The sequence below is a fragment of the Calypte anna genome, chromosome 1 (assembly GCF_003957555.1).
Source record: "Calypte anna isolate BGI_N300 chromosome 1, bCalAnn1_v1.p, whole genome shotgun sequence".
Lineage (NCBI taxonomy): Eukaryota > Metazoa > Chordata > Aves > Apodiformes > Trochilidae > Calypte > Calypte anna.
This window is the reverse complement of record NC_044244.1, coordinates 145,447,882-145,465,491: the sequence shown is the minus strand read 5'-3', so window position 1 is coordinate 145,465,491 and position 17,610 is coordinate 145,447,882. Positions and strand designations below refer to the sequence as shown.

Here is a 17,610-nt window from a genome sequence, read left to right as displayed (position 1 = left end):
AACCTAAAGCTCTGTTGTTGTTTTACAGCCCATGAAATGACATGATCTTGCTGGCTCACTGAAGAATTCACTTCTACCGTAAGGCAAGCAAGGTTTAATACTGGTGTTTTTTGTATACGTAATTTGAAGCACTCCATATCATTGAAATGTCATTATTTGTCTCTATGATACAACATGTGTACATTTATCTCTTATATGTAAACTGGACGTCAATATGGTAGTCTTCATCTAATACTCTTTGCACGTATGAGATTTAATTAGTATCATTTAATAGGGTACTGCACCTTGCAAGTGACAGATGGGTTTATGATACAGCACAGAATAACATCTCCTTCTTCTCCTTTAAGAATGATTTTCATGTCATAAAACTTCTTTCCCTTATTTTGTGGCATATTTTTTAACCTTTAGGTACCCTTCATTCTGAAATTCCTTCTCCTTTCGAGAACCAGTATGTAACACTGTAACTCAGGGAAAAAAACCACAACATTCTCTAGGATTTTGTGAAGAGTAAAATCAGTAATGCAGCTGCAAGCATACATCTGTAGATGATTATAGATGATTGCACCCGTTAGGCATGTGGTAAGATTACTAGCCAGATGTCACACAAATCTGAATGCAAAAGAGATCTGGTACTGTGTGGAAAGTACAGGTAAGAAAGAAAACTGCCAAGGATCCAGCAGCAGCGGGGGTTCAGCACTTTTGTGTCTATGTGGAACCCTTTTTAGGAGCATCCACAAGACAGTACTACCAACATCCTTAGTGTGGCCCTAAATAAATGGTGATAAGGAAAGCAGAAGTACTTGTTCTAGTTCTCAAATTGCAAAGGCTTGCATGCTGTTGTTTAGTTCAACAATTATATTTGTGGGTTTTTAGATATATCAGGTGAAAATAATTATGCAAATAGAATCACATGTGTAATGAACTGTACAACTAATGGGATTTCTTCACAAAACAAGGTCATTTTTCTCAGTATTTAGTTTAATGTTTTTTGCACACTTCATGATACTGTCATCAGCTAAACCCCATGGCATTAAGCACAGCTAGGAAAAACAGAAGAAAAAAGTACAATCAGAAAAACATCAGACCAACTGTGAATGTACATGATGCTCTCACAGTGGGAGACAAGGCTGAAGGCTGTTATAACACGAAGGAAACATCACCCTTTTATATGCGTCTGAATCAAAATCAGCTAAAAAGCATGAGAAAGAGAAGAGCTTGACAGTACCATAAAGGTTTAGTCAATAGTAAGGAACTTTGCCACCCACATCCACACAGCCAGACAAGCCTTTCATTCATACCCTTTCTCTTACACCTACTCAACCTCACAGGTAGTATTTGAAAAATCTTTCAACCATCAGGATGGATAAAAGACTTCATTTAATATGAAGGCTCCCACTGTGAAAGACAACACCTACTTAAGAAGTCAAGTTCTGTGTCAAACTGTTGGGAAGAGTACTTGGATTTCTACTAAGTTCACAAGTAAATTACTACAAGAAGCAGTAACTTTTTGTAACCTCCCATCAGATAGAACCTTAGACATCTGAAGTCATTTCAGATTATTTATTCTTTCTCTACTATTCTTTCTTCCCATTTCAGAACTTCCCAGAGAAAGGGATTTGGGGTACTAAGGCCTTAGCTAATTAGTTCTCCACTCAGCGTTTCATTAATTCTCCAGTTTAACAACCAGTTCTTAGACAGAGCTCTGACTGTTGCTCATGACTTTCCTGCAGGTATAGCCAGCCTACACTGTCCCAGCTTTTGGCAATTTCACTCTCATCAGAGATTACCATGGAAAAGCTGGCAAAACTGATTGGTTTTAATTTCCTCCTACATCCACCCTAGAAATATGTATGTGGGAGAACAGAGGAATTGTAGACAGATGCTGATGGGGCTCATGTTTGAAAAATTACCTTCACAATCATCAGGTGTAAGTATTATTATTACACATTGAAAGAATACAGGCACTGAAGAATCTATGGTGTAGAGAAACAAGATAAACCAGGTGCCTCGAGTTGCCAAAGAGTGGGTGTGAGTCCACCTGTGCCTGGTTAGGGCAGGCCCCCTATTGGGCATGAGCAAGACCAGGGGGCCAATAAAGGCGGGACACACACCCACAGAGCAAGCTCACTCTTGTGCGAGGCAATGGAGAGGTGAGCAGCTCGTCGAGCCTCAGGAGTAAGAAAGGCTCATCCTGCTACATTTGGTGGAGAATGCGGGCAACATACAGACATCTAAAGAAGCAGCAGTGTGAGGAGCTGGCAACAGGAACATTCTCCCTGATTTGAAAAAGTGCCTGGGCTAACACTCTCCCTGAAAGGTATGACCAGCAAGCTCTTTGGATTGGAAACCCCTGAGCAGAGGGAAGCCAAGATAAGGATTCTCTCTTTGGAAATCCCTGAGCAGAGGGAAGCCAGGAGGATGGAATCCCATGAGGAAGGGTTAAAACCTGTGTATGGAATCCCATGAGGAAGGGTTAAATCCCGTAATCCTATGAGGAACCAGAAACCCATGAGGAACCAGCAAGCTCTTTGGAAACCTCTGAGCAGAGGGAAGCCAAGAGAAGAGCAGATACAGGAGGGAGAAGAACAACTCAAGTCAGAAAGGCAGAGACTTTGTGAAAAGTATATGTTTGTATGTTTGTAAGCTAGGCTTAAATCCTGTAAGCTAGAAGTGTATGTTTGTGTCAGTTGAAAAAAATGTATAAAAATCCTGTATTTGTGAAAAGTAAAAATTCTGTAATCAGTGTTGTGTCAGTCGAAAAAAAAAAAAAAAGGGGGGAAATGTAGAGAAACAAGATAAACCAGGTGCCTCGAGTTGCCAAAGAGTGGGTGTGAGTCCACCTGTGCCTGGTTAGGGCAGGCCCCCTATTGGGCATGAGCAAGACCAGGGGGCCAATAAAGGTGGGACACACACCCATAGAGCCAGCTCATTCTTGTGTGAGGCAATGGAGAGGCCAGCAGCCTGTCGAGCCTCAGGAGCAAGAAAGGCTCTCCCACTACACTATGGCACAAATCTTACTGTATTATTGCTGTTCAAATGCAGAATAGAAACAGGTTTTGTAAAGAGAGGAGGTTTGGATGATCTGGATCTGGTCTGAATAGACTGGATGGTCTACATCTTGATTTTAAAAGACTTTTAACATTGTCTGACCATGACAACATGCAGAAATATGGCTAGGTGAAACCACTCTGTGATGGTGCAAAAGCTTTGATAAGTGTCCTTATCAGCAGCTATCAATGAAAAACTGTCAGAAAATAAGACTGTCTAATGAGGTTCCATCAGAGTCTGATCTTCATCTGTTTCTATTTATTTTTTCACTCTTGACCAGGTTGATAGAAAATATTTTCTAATCATCAAATTTCAGATAACAGTAAGCTAGGAGGCACTGCAAGTACGCAGCAGGAAAGAATCAAGATTCCAGATCTTTGCAAATAGAAGAAATAATCTGGAAAAAAAAAAAAAGTATGCTATTCTACTGAGACAAGTGCAAGGGTCTACATATAAAAAGAAATAATCAAGTAAACAAATAAACGGTGGTAAACAGTGATGACAGTTTTTTCAAAAAGACAGAAGGGCTGTAAGAAATCAGAAAAACACATGAACCACCCACAGCATGCTGGAAATAAGAATGGAAAACATCTCTTTGGGATATAGAAACTATATAAAAGCTTATAAACACATGAAGCAATGGCTCTACTGGGTTACTCTGCCATTATTGCACTTCAGCGAAGAGGCAAATCAGCTGAAGAAAGTTTATAGAAGGACAACAGAATGATTTAAGGTATAAAATATAATTCCTACAGCAAAAGACTAAAACATTTAAAGCCACATGGCCCAGCAGGGCCATAAGGGGTAGAAGAGGCATAATGACAGTCTGCATCAAAACTTACACTATCATCTTTCCCATTTTTATCCCTTTAAAGCCAAAGCCATTATAAAAGTGGGTCAGGGTAGCCAAAAATTAAGGGATTCTCCACATATGAAACCACCTACTTGAGACAGCCCTCACAATACAAAAATCTCTATAATCTTATATCTGATTAGGACAGTTTGGTCTCCACCCAGTCAAAAAATTGCAAAAGAGCCTCCTTTTTTCTTTAAAGAGAAGAAAAATAACAGAAATCATGAAACGTTTGCACTTATGTAGCTTGCACTTATGTATCACAAATTAAATGGTTCTAATTATAGAGTAGCTGCCAAACTCCTATGCTCTTGTGATTTTTGTAATGATAGATTTTAGGAACCAACAGGACAGGTTGCATCATATCTGCAAGTAAAATATCAGTGAATTTATACAAGTAAAATATCAGTGAATTTATACAATTTATACAAATTCTGTATAATTACACAGAAAATAACTACAGCATTACTTACCTGTTACCTACATACAAAGGTGCATCACAAAATGGAGACATAAAATACCAATAAACCTGCTCGCTATAACCCTGTTTACAACACTCCTAATTTGAGTTAGTTTATTTAACATCTTGTGGCAAAGTTGCTCTGTCTTACCCAGTACCTTAAAATTTAAGAATCAGCTTTCGGTTGATACTGTACTTAAACTTCTGGCTGCTGTACTGAGAGGTGTTATATCCTACTTAATTATTTCTAGACAAAAACAATAAATCAATTACAAGTCTTCTAAGTCCATTAGCAATTTTTCATCTTCAAAATACAGCACTCAGAATCAGATACTGATAAAGTATAAGACCACAACTTGGAGAACAGAATTTAAACCTTGTTTTTTGAAGCAGATTTGCAGGTACCCTGGACAAACTGTTTCACCTCTTTTGCCAGCCTGCCCCCATAATTAAAAACACAGAGATATCCTTTATTAAGCACCCTAAGCCTCATTCAAGTCATCTACCCACGTAAGCTTGTGCAAGGCATTGGGAACGAGGCAAGCAGCCAGAATAACAGCCTCCAATGCCACAAATAATTTTTGCCTGTCAGATAAGAAGAGTGACTCCAATCTGAGGTGTAATTCTTCTGATGATACACCTATCCCATGCTCTTCTGACAAACCTTCTCAAACTAGAGAACTTGCATGTGGATTTTAATTTCTAATGTGACCTCAGCTCAAGCTCACCCAGGCATAGGAGTATGCTACTAACTTAGGAATCTGAAAGTTGTCTAAGAGATCAGACAGGGTTATCCCTTGAGATCTAGTGAGGAAAAAAGTTACATAAAAGATAGGTACTTTCAGCAGTCCTATTCAGCTAGCATTACTGGTACAACTGGTACTTTTGATGCCCAGAAGAAACACAATGGAGCTTGGTTGAAATCAGTCTTTTCTCCCTTTCTCACAACAAAAAACGAAAGGACGCAAACAGGTTTTTTTTCAGAAAGTATTGGTATTATAGTGTACTTGTTATAACAGGACTCTAAGACTATTTCTTGTAACTCTTTGGCTCGTGTGTATATTCAGCAGCCTGAGTACAAACTGAAGTGACTTCAGCTGCAAAAGCTTTCAATATGCAAAAAACCTTTTGGATTGCAGTTATTCAGTCATTAAAACTTTTTATTACCTCCAAGTTCAGCTAGGGCCAGTCTGGAGCTCAAGCCAGGAAAAAAAAAAAAACCTAAAAAAACCTATCAGAGACCAAGAGACACATCAGAAAGAATAAGGCCTTCAGGCATTTGAAGGGACTTCTCTACCTGTGCTTAATAAAATTTACAGCTTCAGGCTCCTTTTGGACTTTTGTCTGTTAAAAAAAGTGAGATAGCAACAACATTCTGACAGAGTAACTGCATATTTTTCATTTGGATATGGATCTTGCCAGGGATGAAAATGCTCTTTCCACCTTTCCTGAATTACTGTTTTTTCACTTGTTTCCCCATGGCATGACACATTGTAGCCAGAAGTGAATTTACTCTCCTGGTAACTCCACAGTCTTTTTCACAGAACACAAATTGAACATGTATTGCAAAATCTGCCCAACTCCCCATCATTTTTCTGGATGATGTTCTGACAGTTCAAAGCCAGATAGTCACAAAGACACATTACCTCTTTTTCCTCTCCCAGCTCCTCTTTAGGAGGAAGATGATTATCAAAGTCTAAAAAGCTTTTTGGGTTTTTTTTTTACATGGGAATTACTACTAAAATTAGAGGAATAGAACAAATACTCTAAAGGGAATTATAAATAAAACACAGAAATTAGTCATCACATTTGCATGCTGGTGATAATTGACAGTTGACTCTTCTTAAATAAAGGCATTGTTTTAAAGTTACTTAAATCCTGGGATCCCAGGCACTGTAAAAATAGCTAATAACTTCATCACTCCAAAGCAAATAGCACAGCTTCTCTTTCTGGCATGTGCTCTACTTGAGCAGAATATTGATTGCACTTGATATCTTTTCAGCACAGACAGAAACTAACTGTTCTATTCATTTCATAAACATTTTTAAATGGATACTGAAATGGATGTTATCAGTAGGACAGACCTATCTCATTAAAGCCACTGTAGCCCAGCTCTTGCCTGCTTAGTCCCAGATCTTCAAGGTCCATGCATTTAAATCCAGGTGGGCACTGGTAACCTTCTTCTAGCTCTCTGGAACAGTGGGTGTCTGGGATAGCTAAATTATTCCAGGTTACATTTCTGTGAAAAATAAAAATTAAGGTGTTACATAAACTTGAAACATAACAAAACTAAATGCTTGAAAGCAAGAAGACCAAAGTGAAACATACATCAGCTATTATTTTTGCTATCTGATGTTCTTTGGTATTGCAATTTTCCCTATATTAAGCATTTATTGTAAAGAGCAAGCTAACAGACTCGTCAGACTTCAGTCCCATGTAATGATAGTACAAATGTTAATAGCACACGTGTCATACCAATTCCTAGAGACCCCATAAAAAATGGAGATTCTCCAAGACAGAGGAGTTAAGATACAGCTGCTCCAACTGCTCTTTAATGCAGTTTGGACACTTACTGCTTCAGGCTCTTTTGCAAATCTTGACAGCATAGTCAACTTTAATCAATATGTATCTTTGACTTCCACAGGCATTATTACCTGAGTGAGCTTAGACAGCCTTAAAAGGATCATTGTGGATGTATCAGCTTCTTGTACCTTGGTCAGGCCAAGTTTCCACCACCCATGGACAGCAATAGTCACAGGGAAGAGGTCAAATCATACATATTTAGTACAGTACATATTTAGCACATTTAGTATCTAGGTATTGCTGTGACTGCAACAGATCTGATTGACTTCTAGGTCAATCCAGTAATCATTTGGAAGAACAGGTGAAAAAACTTGAACTGGTTTGATCTGGTTCAAACTGATTTCTGTTCATAATTGTAACACTGAAAAATAAAGAATGTGTGACAAGGAGCAGCACTGCAATTTGCAGCACTTGCCCATTTTTTATTGTTTCCAGAAGCTGAGCATGACTTTTTTTCCCAGTTCCTCTGGCACCTGGGGCTGAGCTGCTGAAGAGGCTCTGTCATGCTGCATCACAGTGGGAATACAGTGCCAAGGTACATGGAAGCTAAAATGAGAGGGAGGACAAGTTTGTAGCTCCCTGTCCTGTTAAACCTATGCCTGTGGCACAAAGATGGGTATCCAAGTACTCCCAAACTTTGGAATGAAGAAGCTCAGGCAGTTGATTCCCCCTAAGCATCTCCAGAACACAGGTAATAAGCACAGCACATAGTCCCTTGACAAAACCAAACACAGGCCCCCCCCATTTCCCAAGAAGTAGTTTAGTTAAGAGGTAACCTTAGCCAACCACACCCCTCCATACTGAGCAGGTCCCTGTTAAGGTCTACAAAACAACCCAGCACACTATTCCAGCTCAGAAGTGAGGATTTTTGTTACTTGTGCTATGAGTCAGGTGGCTAAACCAAAGAGAAGAAAGGATCCAGCAGGACAAAGCTCCAGTTGAGCTCAACAGGCACACAGCAACGCAACAGCCATTTTACTCCTTGCTTGTATTATCTCCAGGAAATGAAAATCCTGATTTTTCATTCAGTCCTTGGGTGATTTTAAATCAGTCTTGAAAAGCTAATCATGGTGAGTTCTGGTCTGAGACAAAAAACCAGCCAACAGCAGTTTTCCATTCATGCTCAGTTTGATTCAGACTTTCTGGTCAGACTTTTGATATAGAAACACCCAAAATGAATTGCTGAAAGTTACAAAGAAAATCTTGTACTATTCACCCCATTATCCTGATGCTTCAGATCAGCGCCTTAAAATTAATCATTTTAATTAATCTTGCTTGTCCAAAGTAAAGGTGAAACTTTTCGCTCTGCCCTTTAGTTTAATTAGTATCTTATTGTTCTTCTGAAAGTCCTCTTCTTTTAATCTAGCTCACAGATGCATTTTGACAGCTAAATAGGGTGAACATATGCTTTAATTATTTTTCTTGCTTTTATGCACTGCATGAGATAGCAATAGATTAGTCTAAATTTGTCAGTGTGTAACTAAAGCTTCCTCCACAATTTTTCTTAGGCAATTATAACTGCAGAAAAATAACTTTAGTTGCACCCATTCTGTAGTTATTTCTTCATAAGAGAGAGCCATACATATCTGCATGGTTGCATACATGGACAAGTGCAGTTCCAGCTCAAGTTTTAAAGGACACCCTGAAGTTTAGTTCTGGAACTAGAAAGACCAATACACAAGCATTACCTGTACTCATTTCACATTTTCTAAACATGCTCAGCACATGTCACTCAAGGATTAAAAAATCAATCTGGGCACCTTAATTCTAACTGTATACTATAAGTACATTTGATTTATGATACTGCCATCTAAAAGCCATTATAGACAACAATTTATAAATATTTTTAGAAATTAAATTTAATTCATTGGCTCAATCAGATTCAGAGCTCTGTCTACCAGGAGCTAATGAATTTTACATTATGGTTTGCATTAAAAAATCCCTCAGATTCAAGAGATTTGCAGAGCAAGAGTATTTTATTAAAAGTACTGCTGCTGAAATCATTGCAATGTAAAGCACTCGTTCTAAGCGCTTCATTTAAACCTAGGTCACTTTTATATCAGATGAAACTCCCTTCTTCAGAAAACCTGTTTCCATGCATAAAGTATGACTTAGGCTAAAGAGGAAGAATTTCTGCTTATAATACCTGTACTGATATGGGCTTTTTTTGGACCCATGTCACTAGGCAACTCGTCCTCTGCTTCAAAACAGTAAATAAACATAGACCAATCTACATGGGCTAGATTTTTTTAGAAACCAGTCTAGAAGATCACCAGTTGATTCCAGTCTAAGATGATTCACATTGTTTAATTCCTTCATAGGCCATACGCAGCATCAAATAAATAATGAGATGCTGATTCTGCTCATAACTAGTCCTAAGCATCTCAAAAGTTTGATGAAGCAGTGTGTTTAAATATGTTGCTGAGTAGAGTGCTTTGATAAAACTATAAATTCTTGCAACACAACCCAAGAAATAATTCATTCCAATAGACCTAATGACTATTTCTATGCAAAATATTCAATATGTTTTAAGTACAGCATCAACCTAAAGGCCAAGCTGAGAGATGAGTTCTGCACAGGGATGTAAAGGATGCAGGAGATAATTGACTCCACATTGCTTGGTAAGAATCCTTCAATAATAAAGATGCTGAGAAAAACATGAGTGCCACTCTGACATGTTTTAAGCTGCCTGAAGAATGTTCTGACTACATATGTACACACATATATGCAGCATAACAACAACCTGAACTGATGTGTCTGTGCAGTACGTGGCTGTTTCCCATCACATCAGCCACAAAACTGATCTTTCAACCACTATGTGCTCATATGTCATGGCTTAAGTGACAACTTAAGAGACAAATTACCTGAGATAGCTCCTAACTTCCTGTTTTCTATTAGCCTGACTTTCTCTGATGAAAACAGAATGGAGAGAAAATGTGGTGTTGTTTGTTTTTTTTTTTTATGCTGGTATTTTATTAATTGTCTAAGATATCACCAGAAGGGTATTCAAAATTATCAGTCTATTCATGTAGTTTCCAGACCCAGAAAACTACAGAAAAAATGATGAAGGATATTTATAGAAAAGGTATTAACAAAACATTCCAAATGATGAACTAGGTGAAGAAATCCAACTAAAAATTAAGTAGCTGGAGCTAAAGGATTTCTGTATTACTTGAAAGGAACCCTACGTCTGTCACTGCACCAAACCCAGGCACTGCAGGGCTTCTTAGTCAAGAACTACTGCATTGGTAAAAATACCATAGGAGACATAAAAAATGAATGGTGGATCATGAAGGAAGTAAGTAGAAACTATGCAGCTTCCAAATAGGGAGCAATACATTAACTGGACCTCAGAGGAACTGGCACTGGGTTCTGTGCTATCCATCTTCATTAGCAACCTGCAGGACTGTCTGAACCCCGCTTCACCAAAACCACACAAAGCATATGAGGAAAGATAACAAAACCTTTGGGAATGGAGAGATTGTGTAATTCTGAGGAGCTTAAAGGTTACTCTCAATAACTGTGATTTAATCATTGAATGGTTTGGGTTGGAAGGGACCTGAACGATCACCTATTTCCAGCCCACCTCCCACCAGACCAGGTTGCTCAGTGTCCCATCCAATCTGGCCTTGAACACTTCCAGGGATGGGGCCACAACTCCCTTGGGCAACCTGTTTCAGGTTGTGAAGTAATGAATTTAAAAAGTAACAGAAAATAAATGCAAAATGAACACTATTGTATAGAAAATCCTAATAGAGAAATAGATTTGGATCAAATGACTAATGATAGATTTGAGATATCAAGAATTCATAGTTTCTCTTCTGCTATTTGAATTTAAATGTCTAAATCTGAGCACACAATTTTGGATAAAAGGATTTCCATTCCGATACATTTTTTCTAAAAGATTCTCCTTTTCTAATGTGTTGCCAGAACAAAAGGAAAAAGCACCAAGCTAGTGATAGTACAGCAATAAAACTACAATAAATTTGGAAGACAGCACTAAGCTCCACGCTGCAGAGAAGTTCCTGAAGCTCAAACTAAATTGATTCTGGGCCAGGATCAATCAATAAACATTTTCTGATGAAGTAATACTGTGGTTCTACATTGACTTTAGACAAATTATCTCCAGAGTGCTATTAATACTGCTCTCTTACATTATATAGATGGGTATATATATATATATATATTTATTCTGAAAACTAGGGTGATCTACTTCTGTGAAACATCTTCACTTTCTAGATAATTATTAAATGCCATGTACACTTTTTTTAAACTTTAAATTCTATATTGTATTAGTAATTTAAGAAATGAGATGTGGTTCACCAGCTGGATTCATAGTGGGAAAATAAGTTCATCTGTGTCATGAGCATCCTGATTTTAACAAAGTTTTTCGACCTTTCCTTGAAGCACCAAATGATAAATCCAAGATATGCATAGACTGGCAGATCAATGATAACAGAACCTCTCCAGTCATAGAACCGATAAATAATAATTTTAGGGTCGCAAATACTAATTTTTTCCTTGCTAATTTCTTACAAATAAATTTAATCACACACAAAAATAGCCAGATTTTCATGTCAAATGTAGAATAAGCTCTATTTAGTCACAAGACATTGCATTGTGGATGTAAAGCTCTTTCCTGAAACTGAGTCCATGAAAATACTCAAGCCTTTTTATGCAATTTAGTTTTTCTCACACATATGAATACTGCCATTTAGGATGCCTGTTGGTAACCCTCTTAACCTTTAGATGCTGATCTGGAAAGTCACAGGTCCCTGTAGGTCATGTGCCATACCTGAAAGCCCTGTGTCATACTTCAGTGGTTTTGGTACATTAGTTATTTCAAGTAGCACTAAACATTTCCACGTGGACACCTACACTGTGCCCTTTGAGATTATGGTTCCTATGGTCAATAAGCTGTTAATAAGTGTTAAGTTTGCTTTCCCCCTATACCACCATCCAGTTTTGGAACCTCATACCCTGTTTTCCAGTTAAGAGACTTTCCTTAAAGAAGATAATTTACAGAAACAAAAAAGAAAAAACCAGCCTTCTGGCATATCCATAATTAATAGCTGCAATTTTAAAGCAATAAAACTTAGGAAATCTGATATTAAGATTCTGATGACAGTATTATAGCAGTAACATTTTGCAGAAAGGAAGTTTTAAATAACTTTTCTATTTACAATATCCTCAGATAGCTCATGCCAACTACTATGCAGCTGCCAATACCATTGGTTAGTTAAAAATATTTCTTTCATATTACAAGTTTTATTTGTTTTCAGAGATTCTGGAAAATTGTAAGATAGGAAGCCTAGATGTAAAAGTGCTTGCTTTTCATCTGACTCCTTACAGAAGAGAGAAGGTTTAAAGTTTATTTGTTGCTTAGTGATTGTGAAAGCAACTGAAGCACCTAGGTGACTTCCCTTACATTTGTCCCTTTAAATGGATCTTTTATTCCCAAATCCATATCTTAATTCTTACTGTGCTAAGCCAGTCAAGTCCATTTTCTCCACTGATAACTCCTATTAATAGATGATTCCTAGACTATTTCCTTACTCTACAGCTCTTTTTACAGAAAGATCTAACAATAACAACAGCCTTTCCTGCACAAATGTTAGAATAATTGTTAGCATTATGTGTCCTGATAATTATAAGAACTTATGTTTCTATGCTGAAGTATTCCACTGATCATTTTCATAATTATTACCACATTATGATCTCAGCATAACAAGGAAGGCATTGAAGTATTCATCACTGATACTGTATTTCTACAATTTGCCATAGTAGCTTATCATTATATTGGTCATAGTTTTTTTAAAGTGTACTCACTGTCAGCTAACTCTTTTGTCACTGAAGTCAGACACATAAATAACCATTAATGTCAGTGGAAGGGAGTCATACTGTAATTGAATTCTACTCACAGATCTAGTTTGTGCAAAAAGAAACTGCAACTTAGGACAATGCTGCTGCTGGAGTCATTACAAGTTCTGGGTAATCCAATAACAGCGGCATCCAAAATCACTGGTGATGGTTACAGAAACTTCAGAGACTACCTCTCTGGTTTAAGGACTACAGATATGTCTAGGCCCATTTCCTCCTCTGATATTTTATAATCTTAGCAATTCCAAGTTTCATTTTCTAAATGTTACATTTTACTTTCAGAAAAATTTAGGTCTAAAGTCAACATGTACTGCACTTACAGAACTAGTTTCCTCTTCTTAATCTGAGAACAAAATCTGTTTAATCTTTTAAAGTGTAAGTGTAAACTTCATCCATATTTAATGTTTCTCATAATTATATCTGCAATTATTACTATAAAGCTTTGAAACCTTGCTGATAACAGATTGTCTCTGATATCTATTTATTATTTTTACCACATTAAAAGATAAGATATGGCAAACTTAAAGGACCCATAATTTTAGGAACACTACAAACATGAAGCTTAAGTTTTGGCAGCATTCCATGTTTTACATTTTAACTTGGCAAGCAGAGATTTCACTACTCAAGTATGAGTAACTGAGGAGAATACCAGGCAGCATCTGCTATGGATAATTATATTCAAACCAACAAGCCCAAATAACTGAGGGCATCTTTAATCTCTTCTATTAATTTTTAATAAGCCTTGAAATAGCAGGGAAATTCCGGAAGAATGTTAATGTGCCATTAATTATTAAAGAACAAGCAGTATGACTGGTGAGCCTGACATCAACCCCAACAAAAGAAAAAATGAGCTGATACCAAGTCTAATTGACAAAGAGTAAAGTACATTAATGTAATTAATGGCAGGCAGTATGGATTTAGAGAAAATCATTCTCATCATACTAACATTATGTTGATAAGATTACAGATTTCTCCAATAAAATTGCCTATCTTAGGCTTTGTGAAGCAATTCATTCAACACATGACAGTAAAAAGTTGGCACTATATAATACCAATAAAGCATATGCTAAATGGGCTGAAAACCGATTAACTGTCAGAAAAATACTTGCCATCATCAGGATCTACCATAACTGATGATGGAGAAAGAAGTATAAAATGAAGAATGTGGATGAAAATATAAATAACAATGAGCACAGAGCAGTCTGGCAAGTTACCAGTATCATTTGGTTGTCTTGATCCAACACAGTGTGCTCTAAGGCAGCCAAATGACAAGTTACAGAGGTGGAATCACTGAAAGCAAACCTTATGGCCTATGGAATAAAAGGGATAAGAGGGGTTCGAAATACTATATTATAGAATAGAGATGCTATTTGAGAGTTTGAGATGAGGGCATGTAACAGGGCATCCTTTCAGATTTGTCACAATAACATCATGGCAAGAAAGAGCCAGTGTTTTCCCAGATTCTACAAGCATAACAATAATGAATTAATGTCCCTCTCTGTATGGCACTAAGACAAAGTATGATTTATATTATGTACAGGTTTTTTGTTCATTTTTTTTTAAATATCAGAAAAATTGAGGAAATCATATAAAAAATAGGAAAACGAGAACACTGAGGAACATTGAAGCAAAAGCCTTAAAGAGCCAAATAATGTCAGTTCATTAAAAACCATACTAAAAAGTGCTTCCATTGCTGTATGGAAGTGGATTCACACAGAGAAAACACCAGGAATTAAGGTTCTGTGTAATCTAGCATTAAAAAAGTGTAACAAGAATAGAAAGCTAAGAGTTAAAGCAGTCATGAGGGAGCTGAATTCAAATAGCAAGTGCAGAATATGAATGCTCATACAAGTCTTGTTTCACAGGAATCAAAACAACACAAATTAATGGCATTTGCACAGTGTAAGAGACTGTTGCTGTGCTAATACATAAGAAATAAAAAAGAAGAGTTAAAACCAAATGTAACTAGCTTGAACAAATCTGCATTGCAGTAAGGTGTACCAAATTAGAGTTATTAACAAATTGATCTCATACCAATAGTGCCTATTCCAATCCAATGGAGTATTTCCTCAGATACTTTAAAAGAAAAAGTGAAAAATACCTCCACCCTCTATTAAATTGGAAGGACATGAACTGAAATACATGAAACAATCTAAGCTGAAGACTGCATCCACTTTGATTTTTAAGTATGTTCAAGAACACTTCAAAAAACTAAGTTTGCATATCAGACTTGAGTGAATTAAATATATAAAAATCCCTTCTGAGCAGCAGTCTGCCAACTATAGGGAAAATACAAGGACATCACACTGCACTGTGGGATTTGAAAATCATAAACCCGAAGTTAATCTGGGATTCAGTTCCAGCAAGAACTCACCAGCACTGTCACCCACAACAGCAATTAGCTACAATTAGCAATCAGGGGAGGTTTCCCTGACTCTCTTTCATAGAATTGGCTGGGTTGGAAGGGACCTCAGAGATCATCAAGTCCAAATTTTTTGACTTTGCACCAGTGCACCATGCAGTTTTATCTTGACAAACTTTCTGCTTAGACAGAAGACAGGGTAAACTGCATCATCATGAAAGAAAACTGCCATGAATCCAAATCCAACTACGTGCAAACCAAATTACTTCCTGAAGCTTGTCAAGACCATAGACTGGATGCCTCCATAAACATCCAACATGGCAGGAGATGCAACTGCAAGTAAAACAAAGGGGCTGTTTCCACTCAGCACCCAAGGACAAATTTTCAACATCACCCACCTAGCACAAAATGAGAGACTATTTAACATTTGTTGAGTGGTCATTTGACTGGCCAGCTCCATTTGGTGGAACCAGCCATTCCAACAAAGCTCACACTTTACTTAGGAGAAAGCAGCTTCATCTCTCCATTTTATAAGGTGACTTACACAAGGTGGACAGGAAGACTTACTGCCAAAAATGCACCACTGTTTACCTAGTGAAAGGACTTCCCTGACAAGTCATTACAGAGAACAACATAGAAATATGCAGCTGCAGAGCTCCAGCAGGGTCAATAATTTTGTCAATAATGGATCTGAAATACTGCTTGGACTCCAGGAAACCCAAATGTAAAAGCCCAAACTTGTCCAGCCTTAAAGCATACAAGTTACATCCACCTCAGGAGAGAAAACTGTATTATCCATTGACAATCTGTAACAAAAGCTTTTTCTTCAAATACCAGCTGAAGAGCCCTTCTCATTAACCTGCCAGGTTCAAGATAAACAAAAAGGTGCTCTGCACTGTAGTTTTCACACTGCCATTAGGCAGTGGTCATGATGATCAAGAAAAGGGAGAGGCAGTGTAAAAGATGAAGATATAAAAGGTAGTAACTCTTGTTCCTGCTGCCTCAGCAGGCACCCATGTAAGATCATTACCTTTTCACCTCTTCTACACTTTCCAAATGATGCCTGTATGTTGTCTTATACTACAACTTATAAATTTCTACAGGAGCATAATTCTGTTGAGCTCCATACCTCCATTATGCTCCCGAATAACTTTATGAAGAACTACCATATAAACATTCATTCCCAATGCTTTATTTGTACATCTCATTTTTCCTAAGTGCCATATATTGCCCCTGCTGACTTCAATCTGATTTTTTGCTCTGATTTTTTCAGAGCATCACTTCAATTTGTCAAGATAATTTTCATCCTAATCTCGCCTTCCAAAATGTTTACAGTCCCTCCCCCAACCTCATGTCATCAGTGCAATGAGTACATTCTATCTGCCATCACCCAGGATGTTAATGAAACCTCCAAATAACACAAGACAGACTTATGTGGATCTCTCCTCCTCTGTTTCAAAAATGAGCCATCAATAGCAATTCACTGAGTATACTGTCCAAGCAGTGTTGCATCTATTCTATGATTATTTGCACCTTAACCATGTTCCTTCAGCCAGCTTACTGAAATGTCCTGTGAGACTGCTAAAAGGCTTCCTAAACTAGAAATATATGGCACCCATTCTTCTCCCCAACTCACATAGTTGCTACCCTACCATAGATAATTATATTGTTGACATGGTTTACTCCTGATAAATCCCTGTTTGTTTCTACTCACTTCCCTGTTCTCTTCCAAATTTATTTACTACAGAATTCTTTCAGGAATAGAAGTTAAGCTTTTTTTCCCCCTGTCTCTAATTCCTTCCTCCTTTTGAACTTCTGTTGTTTTCCTGCCTTCAAATTCCTTAACCACCCTCTAGAAGTTCTTGGATTGCTGAGATGATAGCTTCAGTCTGCCCAAAAGTATCTCAGGATGAATACTCCAGCATTTCCCAGAGCTTTTCAAATTGCAGTAATCCAAGAGACTGGAACAAGAATCAAATGTACACATTGCATTCAGCTTCCAGAAAGCAGTACACAACTGAAAATGATCACCTGGATTTTCAAAACAACATATGAGACAGATCACTGATGGAAACAGAGTTGAAGTTTCTTTTAGAAATTATTTGTATTTCCTATAACTGCTTGCACATCCAGAAGTGACTCTTCCTCCCAGCATGTCCAGGAGAGATGTGCTGCACAGCAATAACTTGTCTAACCTGTCAATGTCAGGAGACAAACTTCTCCACTGGTCATCTGTCTTCCTCTCAGAATATAAAACCAAGAAGTTTTCAGCTTTCAAGAATGCACCCAGTCATGCACTCAGCAGATTCAGTGGAGAGAACTCTTACAATTCAGTTTTTTCTAGTGATGTCTGGCCTTTCCCTTAATTTTATGATACACAGGAGCATGTCCTGTGTAAGTTTCCTGTAGAAAGTTCAGCTCTCC

The 17,610-nt window shown here is 37.6% G+C and overlaps 1 protein-coding gene across 1 annotated transcript in view; it reads right to left on the bottom strand.

Annotated features, from left to right (window-relative positions):
* NALCN (sodium leak channel, non-selective) overlaps nucleotides 1-17,610 on the bottom strand; it is a 231,941-nt gene that overhangs the window by 177,679 nt on the left and 36,652 nt on the right. Inside the window, exon 7 of the mRNA XM_030450947.1 lies at nucleotides 6,446-6,600. Coding sequence (XP_030306807.1) covers nucleotides 6,446-6,600 — 155 coding nt within the window. The remainder of the gene's footprint in view (nucleotides 1-6,445; nucleotides 6,601-17,610) is intronic.